This window comes from Malus sylvestris, chromosome 17 (genome assembly GCF_916048215.2).
Source record: "Malus sylvestris chromosome 17, drMalSylv7.2, whole genome shotgun sequence".
In the NCBI taxonomy this organism is placed as follows: Eukaryota; Viridiplantae; Streptophyta; class Magnoliopsida; order Rosales; family Rosaceae; genus Malus; species Malus sylvestris.
The window spans coordinates 98443-116715 of NC_062276.1; the positions used below are offsets into that span (position 1 = coordinate 98443).

The 18273-nt window shown below is 36.8% G+C and overlaps 2 protein-coding genes across 4 annotated transcripts; both read right to left on the minus strand.

Moving 5' to 3' along the window:
- Positions 1-1377: 1377 nt before the first annotated feature.
- On the minus strand, positions 1378-9559 carry LOC126609905 (non-specific lipid transfer protein GPI-anchored 30-like). Of its 3 annotated transcripts, none has more exons than XM_050277836.1 (3): positions 8990-9557; positions 8704-8844; positions 1378-1687 (listed from the first exon to the last, which is right to left on the minus strand). In XM_050277836.1, exons 1-3 carry the CDS (start codon positions 9321-9323, stop codon positions 1683-1685), a joined length of 480 nt encoding a protein of 159 aa, XP_050133793.1. In that variant the 5' UTR covers positions 9324-9557; the 3' UTR covers positions 1378-1682. The 3 variants fall into 3 exon arrangements, with proteins under 3 accessions (XP_050133793.1, XP_050133791.1, XP_050133792.1); XM_050277834.1 differs by lacking the exon at positions 1378-1687 and adding an exon at positions 7981-8085 and having other exon boundaries at positions 8990-9559; XM_050277835.1 differs by lacking the exon at positions 1378-1687 and adding an exon at positions 7981-8085 and having other exon boundaries at positions 8704-8841; positions 8990-9558.
- Positions 9560-12942: 3383 nt separating this feature from the next.
- LOC126610005 (potassium transporter 4) lies at positions 12943-18046 on the minus strand. Its single transcript, XM_050277971.1, has 9 exons — positions 17543-18046; positions 16620-16860; positions 16280-16525; positions 15740-15790; positions 15329-15589; positions 14988-15040; positions 14707-14821; positions 14357-14611; positions 12943-14269 (listed from the first exon to the last, which is right to left on the minus strand). The coding sequence occupies exons 1-9, from the start codon at positions 17600-17602 to the stop codon at positions 13182-13184; spliced, it is 2370 nt and encodes a 789-aa protein (XP_050133928.1). The 5' UTR covers positions 17603-18046; the 3' UTR covers positions 12943-13181.
- Positions 18047-18273: the final 227 nt, after the last annotated feature.

An 18273-nucleotide genomic window follows, 5' to 3' on the forward strand; every position in this document is an offset into this window, starting at 1 on the left:
TCAATTGTGATAATAAAAAAATAAAAATAAAAACTTTCTTCTATAAAAGGTCTTTCCAACTGAAAAAAGAAGAAGAAGAAGATGATGATGATATACCAAACCGTTCCATTTTAAGCTTTTCAAAGTGGTTTATGTGAGCTTGAGTCTTGTATTTAGAAACCATGCTATTTAAGTTGGGTTTATAGCACTAATTTTGTAGTTGTGTGAGTTTTAAAAGTTCCGAGAGCCATAATCAGATTCAAAGTTTTCAGCCCACCCTGTAGAATCTTAATCAACCATCTCCCTCAGTTATCTTCCTTTGTAGACTAGTAAGCAAATTCATCTATTTTTTACATATAACAAAAAAGATTTGTAACTTAAACCGAACAAAACAATAGTTCAGAAAGTTTATTACCAATGATGGAGGAGAGATTTGAGGGATACATTACGGCCCAGACTACTACAGGAGGCAGCAATGGGGAATTTTTTGTAATGGGCAAAAGCCTGATGGAGCAATGTCGCGTGAAGGTAGAAGATCTACAAGTCATGAACTTCTTTTTCCGGAGAAGAAGCAATGACAATATCTTGAGAATAAGTATCGGCTAACTCTGTGCCCGCAGTCGCGGTAATACAGAGGATGCAAGTGTTATCCCAAATAATTGGACGTAAAGCGTTTGTAGGTGGCTTTTTAAGTCCGCTGTCAAATCCCATAGCTCCACCGCCTAGTGGCTCTGGGGAAGTCAGAATAGGAGAGCACTCATCTTGGGTGGGTTTACTACTTAGATGTTTTCAGCAGTTATTCGCTCCGCACTTGGCTACCCAGCGTTTACCGAGGGCACGATAACTGGTACACTAGAGGTGCATCCTTCTCGGTCTTCTCGTACTAGAAAAACCCTGAAACACAAAGTTGATGGCTCCATCGAGATGGCTCGTAGCGTGGAGAAATGCTTCACACAAACCTATAACATCGATTATCTCGAGACGTTTGCTCTTGTGGCCAAACTAAACTCAACTTTGTACGAATCATTTTGTCAGTTACAGCTAACAGATTTTAACCACTGCATCAGCTCGATGTCAAAAGGGCCTTTCTTCATGGAGACCTCCACTAAGTTTTTGAGCTCAGGGGGAGGAATGGAAAGTTTTCAAGTGAAAAAGGTGATATATGGTCTCAAGTAGTCTCCTCAGCCATGACTAAGTGATCCTAATCACATTGGACCTAGTGCCCAAGTGGTTTGGCCAATAATGGGTCAAGAAATATTGAATGGTGATGTACGGGGGGGGGGGTTTCTGAGGAATACAAATAACCTATGGGTTTTTTTTTTTTTTTTCAAATTTGGCTAGCATCTGTAATAACTAGTGAATTACAACTCTATTGTATTGCAATTGGTGCATTGGTCTTTGCTGCCTTAATACTTTTTGTTGGTTGGTTCGATTATCACAAAACTGTTACGAACTAATGAGAAATTTTATTTGAACCCAATTATCGTCTCACACCCAACTAATAAATTCTCACTACTAAACTTTTAAATTTGCCCTTAAATGACTGGAAAAAACAAAAACAAAAAAACAAAACTAAGAAACTCAGAAATCACCGACTATCAACAATACTCTCTACATCCTGTCTCCCGTTCTCTGTGAACTCAACCCAAGCACCAGTGACACTTTCCGTCGACGTCACCAACGACCACGATCCCCTCTTCTCTTTACCCTTGCCAAAAAAAAAAATTAGAATGTTTAGCAGTCGTCGCTGTCGACAATGGCACCGCTATATGTTAGCCTTATAAGGTTATACAATTAAAACACAATCGAATGAGTGACTGACCTGATTCCAACAGCGGCCATGGAATTCGAACACGAAAACAGGCAGGGCACGGCAACACCAAGATCTTCTATAAACTCCTAGCCGAATACAACTACTTTATGGGAAGCATTATGTTGTGTGTTCTAGGGCTTATAGGGACCGGTGTTTTTATATAGGCTAAAAGCTAGGGTTTCCATCCATAAAGGAAACCTAAACTTACTTTATTAGCCTCCAAGTCAAGTATCATAATCATATTCAATTAAGGATTCCATCAATCCTATTTCCAATATAAGACACCTTATATAGGACTGATATCTTTAAGAGATCAAATCACAATTAACATTATTCTCCAATATTACATTCCTATTACATGTAGTAGACCACTTAAAGGTTGATTTATATTGGATAAATCCAACATTCTCCCACTTGGTCTACAAAATGTAATATTCACGTTTATACTTGAGATTGGAGACTAATGTCACTTTAGTGGCCATGTAAGAGTGATTACATCTCGTCCTTAATGCAATTTCTGTCAAATGCATTTCTTAACATGGAACTAACAAGGTTGTAAGGTTGACACAACCCAGAACCTTCATAATCACACATGCTAAGATCCTCATTCACATGAAACACAAATTATGATCAAGAGATGAAACTTTAAATAAACTTTAAATTAACCAAAATGTCTTACTTTATATCATCTCAGGTCCACTTTATTGTAACTCACAAGTTACACTTTATGCTTCTTCGAAGCCTTAAATCTGCCAATGCAAATATCCTTCATCTAATGAAACCACCATAACCTGCAGGTCTGAATACATCTCCAAAACAATCATGCATCACTTTCATTAGATCAGTAATAATACAAACAATGTTTGTAGCCAACGGACACAACTGAAAATACCAAATAGGCACATGTCCAAGTAAAATATCCCGAAAACTTCATAAAACAAATTAATTCAACACTTGTGAGCAAGATGAATTAATATGTTTCTGACACTGATCTATGCACCATACCAGTTACTTTCATAGTGATTTCCAACACCTGCGGGCAAGATGGAAATCCTCACAACTGAGGTAGTACATAAACCATGTCATGCCATTTAATATGCAATTTGATAACAATTTGATATCTTATATATATTTTATCAGATGATTGACTAGCACACGAAAAAATGTGACTTAATGAATCCAACTGGAGATTAAAATGAATACATGGATTCTATACATACCTTATAGGTCATCTGCAACTGTAAGGCATTACTAACACGAAAACTCAAACTCCCACTGATCTGCAACATCGTTACTTAATTTGCAAATCAATACTTAAATCATACTTTTGAAAATATGCCTTTGGGAGTAGCCTTACTTAGTCAATGAATGCGTATTACCTCAATGAAAGGTACAACTGAGCTTGAAAGCATTCACTGCTGTTACACAAAACATGTATCCAACAACCATCTTATATGTATTAATAAGTCCACATTTATGCTAAGTCCTTATGAGCCCCAAAATAAATGATCAACCAAGAAATCCAAATGATTGCAAGTAATAGAAAATGTACGCATATACCAAGTATCCATTCGTGCAACTTAAACATATTATAGACATTCAAGTAACACAAATTCATGGAAGATAGAATAATGCTTTAATAGATTCATGCAAGTCCACTTAGTGCTCAAAATTTTAGAACAACTCCCACTAAGTTTTCAGAGTTTATACTTGCAAATAAGTTAATGAGTGTGAAGCCCAATTTTCGTTCACTAATTCTCCCACTTGGGCAAACACTCGTTAATATATTCTTTCAAAGATGTTCCTAAAGAAAATTGCTCTATATTTTAGACATAATAAAATAGACATCTCAACCAACATAAAGTTGTCAAACAGAATTTCAGCAACGAGTTACACTTACTTTAGAATTAATCATAATTAATTTATAAGCTTGATTGCTACCAAATTTATACTAATCAAAATAGACATACTAATCTTCATAAAATAAAAATACAGAGCCGTTTTGGATCACAATAGTAGTCTAAAGTCACGTCTCAAAAGACCAACACAATCTGCCAGTAAAACTGTCTATACGATCATGGGTTACTAGTAAATTCACCATAATTAACATACATGGCAGAAAATTACGAAAATTCGCAGACACATAGTAGACATTTATCTGTTGAACATATCCAAAATTCAGGTCATTTGGTGACCATTAGACGTGTCATTCATCCGATTTAAATCAAGACACGCAATCTGCCAGAAACAATTATGTGCATCTATCATGAATTTATGCATCCATAACAAATTCAATTTCATATCATTTCAATTTCAATGTCCAAAGGAAACTTTAGTAGTCAAATTTCATCCTCTAAACAGACATCATAGTTCAAATTGAAAAGATTTACAAGCATAAGACTTAAACAATGCGTACCTTAGCAATCCTTGATTAACCTTCATGGGTCCAATACTTTGCATCAACTAGTCTCGTAAAGAGATACAAAATACATCATGATGCAACCGATTTCCATGCCTTCAAACCACAACCTTTTATGGGGCTCATTGTGGAAATATTTGTCCCTAATGGCATGGAACTTTATCCCAATTAACTTCATGAAACTAAATTAATTTACACCTGTGGGCAAGAAAATTAACTAGTTTCTAGTACTAGATTTTATGTCACAAAAGTTCCTTCATGAAAAACTTCAACACCTGTAGGCAAGATGAAGGTTTTCACAACTTCTGTGAAATAAAACTCATACTATGCCATCTTAATTAAACTAAAAGAAGTAATCCACACCTGTAGGCAAGAAGATTATCCCTTTTATTCTAATTAAGATGCAAAATTGACCGAAGTAACTCAAAAACACAGTTTCATCGACAACTAAGCCGTTGCAGCTTGCTTAGTTGAAAGGGCACAGTTTCATCGTCAACTAAGTCGTTGCGGCTTGCTTAGTTGAAAGGGCATTGATCAACTCCGCCCTGAAACGATACAAGAAGTCACATGGATTAATTAACTGTAAGTGACAAAATTATGATAACCTGATTCGAGTTTTGAGTCTTGCCAACAAATGGCACTAATTCCTTCATGACTCCCTTTGACATTAAATTAATCTCAAGAAACCTGACAGCATACTTGAAAGAGATTAATCACATATAGAACAAATTTTATTCCACCAAAAGAATGTCAATACTTATCATTATGGAGTCAATTGTTTGAAATAGAAATACTTTATGTAATGCAAAAGAACAATACATTCCTTTAATTTAAAAACTAAATTGCTCAAATGTTTTCTTAAGTCAAACGGGTTCCTTTTCTTTTGTACCTTTCTTTCCGTAATACAAGGCTCCTAAAACATTAGCATCAAAATCGTGCATTAGCCTTGTAAATACCAAATTAAATAAAGGAACTACCAAAATTCTTTTCTTCCAAAAGAAACATCTCCAATACATGCCATACATTAGCCTTGATTAATTTCTTTTCTTCTCCCCTTATGGCACATAAAAATTGATTGATTAAAGCATTGTTTAAATTCTTTAGGCATGGGAAAAACTAATAAACTATAAACAAGTTTGAAGACTTATGCTTATCAATTTAGTCACATGCTCTGAATGAAATACATACCTTATGCCTTCATATGTTCACCACTTCTTTATAAACATATTTATAATCACATGACCAACCACAATTCTCAAATAAATAGTTAAAATACAAATGAGAATTGTCACATAATTACTACAAACCTTATTCACTTGTATTATACCCTTATTCTTGTCATTGGATGCTTTCTATCATTCTCAGTCAATCCATAAGTTATGCATTAGTCATGTACAATTAAATGACTATACTGAGATAGGAAAGCAAAATTGTAGACAAAACTAATTTGATTAGTCATGCAAATTCCGCATGGAGTTAATATCATTATAAACTGTACTTGAATTAATCCCCCATCATGCTTAGTATACTGCATTACTAATCAACACATTTGTGTTAGGACAACCCAATCCCTTTAATAAAACATGCCATATGTCCATTTTAGTTATTACCCATGAAAAACAGAGCAATAGACTTACTCTTGTACTAATGCCGAAACACCCAGACTATTTGTACAAAATATAGTCTCAAACAATAAAATAATTTATGCATTTTTACATATGCTTCTCCGCATGTTTACCATATACATACCATTTAGATACTGGTGTCATGATAATTTTACACATGCAATGTGAACTTCTAGATACATAATTGGCTTTAGAAAATTACGTATACTTAGCTTGATCAAACAATTGCTGGCACTTATGCAATTGCAATTCATGGCAAACAATATTAGTCCTTATTCAAATGGATAACAAAGGCAATAAAGATTTGGAGTTTAAGAAGTAATTCCAAAAACCTTATAAGGTATGTAATTATATTTTGAGGGGTGCTTAGTGTCCCCTTGTTGCCTTTCCACCCTGGAAGCAGTGACTGGAGCTGCTGGGACCAGCCAATAGGCTCACTCATGCATATTACTAACGAAAAGCCACGAACAAGCAAGATATATATGCACTTTTATATGCATGCATCTTGGCATATCTTAAAAAATCTACTTTTCCCTCGTTCTGTATGCCACTTATATGCATAATTAATCATGTTCAAAACATATATTTTCTCTTTGTTTTGATAACCAAGTTTAAAACTTAATAGTCAAAACTAACCATATGCATGATCAACTAATTAATTCGCAATTGACACATATAATGATCAATATTGTTTGCTTTGATAGGAGACTTTACCGAGCTTGTTGACTTGAGATGCTTCATAGTCTTCCTTGGCAAGATTAGTACAGAAGTACATATTTCTATATGCTTACAAAATTGACAACAACGTTAGCCAAAAAGTTGTATCTACCACTAAATCAATTCAACCAAAACATTGGCATGAATATCGAAAGAAAGCTTAAAGCATGCCATCTTCTTCCAGTCATAATTAATTCAGTAAAGATGAGCAAAGCAAACTGTTCCAATCTTTCTTTATGAGAACTAAATACAAGAAAGGAAGCTTGAAGTGCTTGAAAACCTACCATTCAACAATTATTAGTTTACCAATTTATGAGTGATATATCTCAAAATTCTCCAGTGCAAGGTTAGAACCGACCTCCATCAGGATCTCATATGCGATGCATATATGAACCTCCTTATTTGGCTTTGCTGATCAACTCAAATTCTCCGGTGCATGGTTAGAACAAAATGACTATTTCAATTGAACCAAAACATTAATATGAACATTGAAATAGAAAACGTTAAGCACCATGGTAATTCCAATTATACAATTCCATGAACTAATGAACCAACTATTTTAATCTTCCTTTATTATAGTTAATTCAATATCATCATTTAGTGCTTCAATTAGAAAAGCCCACATTTGGAATTGAAGGGTGGTGGCAGTGGAAGAAAACTTGAACTCAACTGGCACCACTCGCAGAAACAGATTATCCAATTATGTAATTGTTTAATTTAACTGATAATTTCGGTCTCTAAGACCAAATAGGAATTGATGTAAAACATGTGCCGTGCATATCATACTAATATGCCAAGTATATACAATTATATGCAGAACCGTACTATGCAGTTTTCAAGCAGGTCCAACATGGTGATGTTGCCGAATGCAATCACAATTTGGATTTAAAAAACCGCAGTCCAAAAGAAAAGATATTATATAATCAAACTTCAAACCTAATAGGTTTTAATCATATAACCAGTGGCTCTGATACCAATTGTGAGCCTTATAAGGTTATACAATTAAAACACAATCGAATGAGTGACTGACCTGATTCCAACGGCGGCCATGGAAGTCGAACACGAAAACAGGCAGGGCACGGCAACACCAAGATCTTCTATAAACTCCTAGCCGAATACAACTACTTTATGGGAAGCATTATGTTGTGTGTTCTAGGGCTTATAGGGACCGGTGTTTTTATATAGGCTAAAAGCTAGGGTTTCCATCCATAAAGGAAACCTAAACTTACTTTATTAGCCTCCAAGTCAAGTATCATAATCATATTCAATTAAGGATTACATCAATCCTATTTCCAATATAAGACACCTTATATAGGACTGATATCTTTAAGAGATCAAATCACAATTAACATTATTCTCCAATATTACATTCCTATTACATGTAGTAGACCACTTAAAGGTTGATTTATATTGGATAAATCCAACACTATATACTCTTTCGTCAACTCCCCTCCTCATCGACATTTTTCTCTTCCCTATCGGTTTGAAATGTAGTTTCCGTTTTCATGCATCATTGTTCGAAGTTTTATCCCCTGAAGCTTTTGATGTTAAATCCCGCTTGTTTGATAATAAAAGTAAAAATACTAATTCAAATCGAAGAGTAATACAAGAATATTTTCCATTCCCATATCTATTTAAAAATTGTACCAGAATGATTGGGATATATAGTTCACATAAATTAATAGATACAGAAAAATCAAACTCAAGAACAAGAAAGAGAGAAGGACAGTAGCAGTGGTCACGAACGTTCGGCATTGGTTCGCTAGAAAAAAATAGAGAGCGTGTAGAGAGATAAAAAGAAAAACACATAAGAAAATACAAAGTGAAAACAATAAGAAATTTGATATATGTGGTACGCCACACCCATTCATCACATTGATCATCTTTGATCTTTAATCATCAAGGCACTACATATAAAATCAATCCACAATCATCTTTGTTCAGCATCGATCACAACATCTAGGGCTACTCAGAAATTGTATTTAGAAAGAAATAATAATAATAATAATAATAATAATCCCATATAACAAGAGCAAGAGTAGGAGGAGAATAATTCATTAATTAAATACAAGAAGACTGTTTTCATAATTGCAAGCAATATGCCAATATCCACAAGTGTTCCATCTAGAATAATGCGTTGTATTTGATACCAATAAATAGAAGAATCTGAAGAGACGACGATAGAGCTGTGGCCGCCAGGCTTCCACGAGAGAGCAACGAAAAGGCATCGTTTGCAGAATTTGGAACTGAGTTCCTGGAATTACTAGGAGCACGACTAGGAGGAGAACCTGCTGAGAGAGAGAGAGAGAGTAATTAACTAGATGATGGTGAGGAGAGGACAAACAGATAATTAACGAGAATTAATTTATTTTACTATGGACATGATTCATTAAGAGTAAGACAATGCTGGTAATTAGTGCGATGAATGAATCTTACTTGAAAGGCAGGCGAGCGGGTTGACACGTTCACCACATCTTCCAGGCAACTGCTGAGCCTCGTTGATATCGATGCCGGCTTGCTCAGCTTGATTGGTGGCCCGGTTGCTGATCATACTACACAAACATTGTGGATTAGACTTTATCATCGATTTGAGAGGATCGCAACAATTGTCGGGCGGGTGACGGGTTCCATTCAGGTAGTTGAGGCAAGGAGCAAGCTGACTGAGGCAAGACGTGTCTCCTTGAGCAGAAGCCACCATTAACATTCCTTCCTGCGCCATGATGCCGGCAAAAGCTAGTATTACTAGTGCATTGTTTTGGTACTTAGCCATTTTCCAAAGTTTCCTTGAGAACGCAGTTGTTTCTTGTGTTGTTAATTTGTATGATGTTTCTGTTAACAGCTAATGCATATGTGTGTGTATATATACATATAGCAGCAGCACATCACACATGAATGAGATGACTTGAGGTGAGGATGGGTTTGGGTTAATTCAGTTGGTTATCCAACTTCTGGTTGCCTAATTGACTAATAGTCTAATAATTAAAGTCACTGTCGCAAGTAGGAGGAAGGCGGTGGTGCTGGTAACTGGCTCATTACATTTTATAGCTGATATAGATAAATAGGTGAAGCTACTTTCCCTCCCAACTCCCAAAGTTCCAAGGAATTTCAAACGTACAGAAATCAATCCCCAATGTTGTTGTTCTTGTTCTTGTTCTTATTATTATTATTACTAGAATATGGGCACACACAAAGAGTGTGAGAAAATTTTTTATTTTTGTTTTTGAAATAGAAGGAGAGAGGAAGAGAGTGATAAAGAATGTGGGAGTGGGAAATTTTTTTTTTATTTTTTTGAATGAGAGATATGTTATGATTACATATAGGTGAGACTTTGAAAAAAAAAAGCAAAATTTGGTTGTGTGAAATTACATTTATGCCCTATATTTCTTATTCATGTTCCGTTTTAATTAGAGGATTAAACTGGTAATTTAATAGAGTTTTGGTTGACAATGAGTGTTTTATTAATTAGTAGAGATTATTCACCTTATTAATTGATTTGCCCCTGAATTTGCATTTAGTCTTGCTTTACCTCTGAAATTGGTTTTATCTCACTTTGTCCCATAAAACTGCCATTTTCGTCTCACTTATTCCTAGTTCACCTCATGTCACTTCCCGATCCAAGCCCCTATCACATTATGGGCTCGACTCCGAACTCATACGAGAACTTCCCAGTGGGTCACCCATCCTGGGATTGCTCTCGCGCGAACTCGCTTAACTTCGGAGTTCCTACAGAACTTGAAGCCAGTGAGCTCCCAAAAGGCCTCGTGCTAAGTAGAGATGAGAATATACATATAAGGCTTACATGATCCACTCCCCTGGCGATGTGGGATGTTACAATCCACCCCCCTTAGGGGCCCGACGTCTTTGTCGGCACACTTCCGGCCAGAGATTGGCTCTGATACCAAATTATCACATTCCAGCCTGAGCCCCCACCACATCCTGGGCTCAACTTCGCCGTATCACGATATTGTCCGTTTTGGGCCCTGACCACACCATAACGGTTTTGTTTCTGGGAACTCACACAAGAACTTCCCAATGGGTCACCCATCATGGGATTGCTTTCGCGCGAACTCGCTTAACTTCAGAATTCCGATGGAACCCGAAGCTAGTGAGCTCCCAAAAGGTCTCGTGCTAAGTGGAGATGGGAATATACACATAAGGCTTACATGATCCACTCCCCTGGGCGATGTGAGATGTTACACCTCATTTTCATCTATTTTATTAAATAAACATTAAATTAAAGGGTAGTATAGAATTTTACTTTTGACACTGTTCTTTCCCTCCAAATTGGCTGCTAAACAATCCCAAATCCATTTTTGATACTCTAATTAAAACCTATGTTTGTTTCTCTTGCATATTGGTGTGGAGTAGAAGTTGCAGCTGTTGGAAAAAGCAAATAATGAGTTTGTGTTTCAAAATCTAATTCAAGCTAGTCATTGAATCCAACGGTTGCAACTCAACTACGCATCAATCCGCAAGAGAGAGACGAAAGTTTGAATTAGAGTTGTTGAAAAATGGAATTGGAATTGAAATTGTTTTAGCAAGTTAACGGCAAAGAATTGTGTAAAAAATAAAATGCCCATACCACCTCTAATTTAACATTTATTTGACAGAATGGGTGAAAATGGATTGAATTGAGACTAAATGAGACAAAAATGGAATTTAAAGTGAGACAAACAGTTTTAAGGGGTAAAATGAGATTAAAAGACAGTTTCAAGGGGCAAATAAATTACTAAGCCTTATTATCTATTATCTATATATATAAAGGGAGAAGGCCAGTTTGGTGAAACATTCAAAATGCCAAGAATGCCCTCACTTCATATGCAAAATACCAAAAACTAACTGTCTAAAAAATAGGGTTAAAAACGTAATAATACGGAATTCTCAACGATAATAATTCACAACCATTGGATAAGACACTCACACTTTAAATTCATTTTCACCCTTTAGATCAATTATTCCACAACTGCTACATCACATCCTATTTGAAGAAACACTCCAGATGGAAAGAGGGAAACCATCTATTGCACGTTCAGAGCAGCAGTTGCAGCGGTTGACAGACCGGACATGGAACCGCCATTTATCACACGTTCTCGATTCCCACAGAACATACAAAAGGGAAAATTGGATGAATTTCTCAAACTCACTTTTGTCTTCCGTACAAAACCCCCTCCTCCATGCCTTTTCTGTATGATTTCTTCATCTGCAACTGGCAATCCGGAAAATAAACGCTAGGATTCACACAAATCGGTGAGTATTTCCCCCTCTTTATTCAATTTCCGTTTTGTTGTTGTCCCATCGTTTGCACATTGTTTTTTCTATTTTTTCGTTTGGTGGCCTTAGGTACCTTCCATTACTCTCTCTCTCTCTCTCTCTCTCTCTCTCTCTCAAACATTGCACTGAGGAAGAATACTCACTCTCATATTTTCTGTGCTTTCCTTGGTTTTTTGGGTTTGTTCAAGTTTTTAATGGGTTTTGAGTTTATTGTAGTCAATTTTGGGTTTTGTAGAGTCGGAAAATCGAATACTAAGAAGCAGAGAAAGAGATCAGTGAAGAAAAGGCAAGCAAAAGTAAAAGGTAAAAAACGTGAATTATTTTTTATTATTCTCATTTTCCAAAAAACAATTTTTTGATATTTTATAATTACTGTTTGGTTGCTGGGAAAATTGGGTTACTGGGTAGCAAATAAATTTGATTGTTTTGGACTTATTGGGTCCCACCCACATTGAGAGAAATGCGCCTTCCATCTGTGGTTTTGGAGTAGTTGCATGAAGTAAATTTAATTACATTGTGTCTACTGGATGGCTAAGAAATTTTTAGAAGTTGATATCTTTTTGTTGTGTTAAATACTTAAAACTATGTCAACATTATTTTCTTTTTTGGTGTTAAACAATCCCAAATCCATTTTTGATACTCTAATTAAAACCTATGTTTGTTTCTCTTGCATATTGGTGTGGAGTAGAAGTTGCAGCTGTTGGAAAAAGCAAATAATGAGTTTGTGTTTCAAAATCTAATTCAAGCTAGTCATTGAATCCAACGGTTGCAACTCAACTACGCATCAATCCGCAAGAGAGAGACGAAAGTTTGAATTAGAGTTGCCGAAAAATGGAATTGGAATTGAAATTGTTTTAGCAAGTTAACGGCAAAGAATTGTATAAATAATAAAATGCCCATACCACCTCTAATTTAACATTTATTTGACAGAATGGGTGAAAATGGATTGAATTGAGACTAAATGAGACGAAAATGGATTTAAAGTGAGAAAAACAGTTTTAAGGGGTAAAATGAGATTAAAAGACAGTTTCAAGGGGCAAATAAATTACTAAGCCTTATTATATTATTATAATATGCATGCGCTGGCACCTGGCAGTAACATATACCATAAAAGACAGTTTCAAGGGGCAAATAAATTACTAAGCCTTTCTAATTTATGATTAATTCTACAAAAATAAAGTTGAAACTTGAAAACCCACCCCAGGCGCCAAGTGGTGTTGCAGTTGCTTACCAAATAAAAACGACGACAGCAATTCCAATAAATTGAAACAAAAGCAAAGCGCAGATATGTACCCCCCTACCCCTTCGATTATTTGTCCTTATTCCCCCTCGCCTAGGAGCAATAACATCTATTCCATCAGACATAGTATATCATCCCAACTTCGATAAGACTGATGTGAGGAATGTTAAGCGCCACGGCAGGGCCCCTGCAGTTCTTCCTAAGAAAAGAATACCCCATATCAATCACAAGCTTCTTCAGAAAGGATGACGACCTCCTCGCCTTCACATATGAATGCCCCATTATATACGCAACCCCTGTTTCCCTGGCCTGGATTAAATCCATCAGCTCTTCCCTTACTGCAGGATCCATACCCACATTTGACGGCACCTGAAACCTCACTTGGTGCCTCCTCATTTGTGGGTTCTCATCATCATACACTGATCCCATACTCCGCAGGGCCAAAGATTTGCTGCTTTGGATGGAGTCCCCCACACCAGAACCCTCTTGTTCACTAGCTATCAAGCTCAAACTTGATTGCACTGTCCTCGTGCTTATAACCGCCATCCTTCCATCAAATGATGTGTTCTCTGGGCTTGAGAATTGTGGTTCCCCCGCTTCCATCTGGATGAACTCTGCTATACTCTGTATGAGCAGGTCCTCAAAGTCCCCATCATCCCGTTGGATGTCTTTGTACCCATACCTCACAATGCACCTATACATACGATAAGGTCTTGGACATATCCGGCCAATCAGAAATCGTTCCTCAGGTGAAACCCATGGCACCTGAACTGATTTTACACAAACAAAAACCAACACCTTGTGGAATGCAGGAAGATTTGTTACAAAGTGAGAGAATATTGCAGGAACTCCTGTTGCCAACTCTGAGTATATGAGACCTATCCCAGGCACCCGGACTATACCAAGGCTCGGGCCAAGACCAAGTAGCCATTTTAACGAGACTTTGTTGTGAAGATCATAGTTATACTTCTTCCGTGTACCATAATGCCAGACATACATAACAATCATAAAGATGAACGAGAGAACAAAAGGGACCCATCCTCCCTGAGGTACTTTAATGAGTGCTGCTGATAAGTACACTCCCTCAATGAACCAGAAAAAAATCAGAAAAATCGCAGCCAGAACCACACTTTTCTGCCAAACAAAGATTATTACCAGTGCCATAAGGAATGTCGTGATAAACATAACCATCATGCAAGCAAGTCCTGAGAACCAAAAGTGAACAATTTGTCATCCTCACTTAATTGTTTAAGGGGCAGATAAGGAGGTGGGGATACAAAGAAATAACATACCATAAGCATTTCCGATCAAAGTAGTGTCTTGAAATCCAATGGTTATGGCAAGAGTAAGGATCATAAGGATCCAGTTAATTTCTGGAATGTAGATCTGCCCGCATATATGCTTTGAGGTGTGGACAACTTTGACTCGGGGGAAACAACCAAGGGCATGACATTGCTTGATGATTGAGAAAGTAGCAGTTATAACAGCCTGGCTTCCAACAATTGATGCTAGGGTAGCAATAACAAAGACGGGCCAAAATACAGGAACTTGCGGATATGGGAGGACAGAGAGCAAAGTTACCAACACTGATTTAGAACAAAATTCTGGAAAGCAATATTGATAAATGTCAGGATGAACTAACCAGGTATGGAGTCATAGAAACTGTAACGAATGGAGCCAGGATGTTTAGACATGAAAGCAGCTTGACCCATGTATTGTACTACCAAACAAGGATATATAGCAAATGCAAACGCAAGCTGCACAAGCAAGAGCAAAAAAAAAAAAAAATATTCTCACTTTTGAAATTTCACAGTCCATATCATAATGATCAGGGCGTACAAAGCTAGAGTGGGTAGAGCAAACAAACCACATATTTTTTTTATAAAAATAAAAAGGTTATCATAAGATAAATAATAAACTTACTCTTATCGATAAGGCAGTGAAATGACCAAGATCTGCAAACATAGCTTCAGTACCTGATAAACATGCAGATGCCTAAAAGTTAGTTTACTTAAAATAGCAAGCATGCAGGAGCAAATCTTGAAATTAACGGCGTTGATAACTTCTTATTACTGCAGGGCTACGATAAAACTGCCAAAGAGGTTTCATATAGATAGTTACACCAGTACGATAACTTCTTGTTACTGCAGGGCTAAGATAACTCTCCCAAAGAGGTCTCGTATAGATAGTTACACCAGTACAACAACCAGTAAATATATTATTTATATGTAAAAAATTTCCATCAATTTTCGAATTCAGCGTACCAGTTATTGAGAGAAGAATCCCACCAAGAGAAATCCAACCATCTTTACCAGTCTCATGGAAAAACTTGATAATATAATGGGGCGACAATGCATGAACAATATCTGGGTTCCACTGTATTGTGTTGTACAGCCCAATGGAAAATATCGATATCAACCAGATTATTACAATAGGTGCAAACAAAAATGCTACCCTGTGGGTGCCACAATGCTGCAAAGCAAACAGGCCAACCAATATGACACATGCCAGCAAGAGGAGTTCACCTAGTATCAAAAGCAAAGCCAATTATATGATACACAGAGAAGTATAGAATAGGCATCATGAATTTCAAACTCGTTTATAAAAAAGATATAAGAAAAAACTGAAAGTGAAAAAGAAATGCTCAAAGATATAGAACAGGCATCATGAATTACCATCAGTTAATTTCTCTTCTGTAACTTGTAACCCTGATACCGCTGATAAAACTGCACGTGAAAAAGAAACGCTCAAAGATTTAACTCCTTAATCAAGGGAAGTGTGAAAACATTATTATAGAAACAAATATTAAAAATCAACAATCTGGGTTTGCCTAGACAAAATATTTTATTAGGTAGAGCTTACTGAAAACTTATCAGCATTTGAGCATAAAACAATCAACATATCAACAAATAACAGAAAGACTGACAGACATTGTATTATTAAGTGGCTCTACTAAATGAATGGTAGGAATATATTCAGAAGTGTATTGGATGCGGCGAATTGTACATGTATACATCTTCCTCGTGTTTACAGGGATTGGAGCCCCAATTTTATTGGATATTCCCTAAGGGGCAAGACAACTTAGTAATGTTATCATAAGTTTTTTGTTCTTTTTTCTCATCTGTCTCAGGGTTCTGAAATGGGTGATTTACTAACATTAGATGAATATAGACTGTATTCAACACCAACAATTATTCTACAACTTAGTACCGTACCTGAAATTGCTGGAGTGAGCACGCCATCTCCTATGACCATGCAAGTGCCGAACAATACCACCACTAGTAGGGCCGTCCGTAACCTTTTATGCTTCTCCAAAAATCTCTTTAATGGGGAAGAGCTTACAACCTGTGATGAAGGACCGTATTTGTAAGCTGAAAGCTCCTCATCAGCTGCTTGCTGGTTGGGAAGTAAACTAAACTTTGCATGGCGGCAAAGCAGCGAGTAAAGCGCAAAAGTCCCACCTGAGACGAATTAGAATAAATATTGACCCTTTGGAGACCCAATAAGAACAAGTATGAGATGTCACACAAAGGATGTATTCAAGTGTCACCACACCTTCACCATTATCGTCAGCACTCAATAGGATAAAGACGTACTTGAGCAAGGGTACCAGTGTAATGGTCCAGAAGATTAAAGAAAATGCACCAAATATCACTTCCTCAGAGTTATGGTTGTGCAGATTCCCTGTGAATGTGCTAGTATAAACATAGAGAGGAGAAGTACTAAGGTCCCCATAAACCACGCCAAGGCTTTGATATGCAAGTATGAGATTTCTGGAGAGATTCACCCATGAAAGCTGCAAAGCAACAAGTGGTTAATTGGTTACACTAGTCGGTAAGTAACAGATGAATCACATTCAGCCCAGGGCATAGGAGAAAGAATCCATATCTAAAATGATTACAAGCCAAAATCCTTAACTAGAGAACACAAACTATACTTATATGCCAACTAGTTGATATGGAAGTGATTGAATGAGGCATTCCATTACTTCTCGTCGTTTTCAAACTCAATTATTTATATATTTGGGCCTAGGTATCCTCTGACAAGAACGTAAAGCCACTCAATGAGTGCTGGTACAAGCACACAACAAATCCTCCTGAGGAAATAACGATTTAAAATATAAACCACACTGCACTAGTTGGGAAAAACCGGCTTCTTCTTTAAGGCGAAAAGTGCGAGACAAGATTGAGAATTTGTAATTTGTATTTAAGATCTCCAAATTACAACTAGTTAACAGAATCTCATTTGCTACTTAGTGGTTACACATACATGAGGATCGACCAGTGCTCAAATGAATTGAATTGAATTGAATTGAAATGAAATGAAATAGGTAAGGATTTGGGCGAGTGTGGAAAGGATAGATATTAGACAGACAGAAACCAAATCAATCCAAACAGCAGCAGAGAATCAATGAATGAATGCAAAAGTAATAAGAAAGAATGAATGAATAGGGAAAAGAAAGCATCAGCAGCAAGTACCTGACTAGGAGGAGGAGGAGGATTCCGGGAGGGCGTCGAAATTGCAGAGTCCGGCTCCATCGCCGCCTAATCCTAAATTCCTAATCCTAATCTGAAGAGGCTATGCTAGGCTTCTTCTTCTACAAAACAACTAGCTATAAGCTGTCCATCTCAATCTCCTTGGAGGCTCTCAACACCTCATCACCTCATCTCATCATCACCTCTACTCTGCGTCCGTCTGTCTGCCTGTCTGTAACTAAACGCTTAAAACTGAGCACCTTTATATTTATATTATAAGAAGAAGAAAGAATGATAGAAAGCATTTGATTTTTCAGATTTTTAGATTAGGTTACAAGGACTCTACTCTGGTCGTTTAGCTTGGTATGATTGAAATTATATCAACTAATTATAAAGCTTAAAAATTTTGGCATCCCTTCCTTGCCACCTAAATGATAAATCCCTAATTCCTGAAATAATTACGACGAGTGGAGGGAGGGAGGGAAGGGATTTTGCCATTTGCTCTCATCTGGGGCGGGGAGGCATATTTCTCTTCTTTCGCTTCCCTCCTGAATCCCCCCACTCTCTCTGCGCCACCTGTCTGTCACTCTGAAAGTCAGTCTATTTCCACGCGTGTCCAATGCGTGTGTGTCTATTTCCTTCCTAATAAAATAAATCTAACTCGTCACTATTACGGTTTAGTGGTATTTCTTCTTATTTGTAAGTGAAAGATTTTAAGTTCAATTTTTACTAAA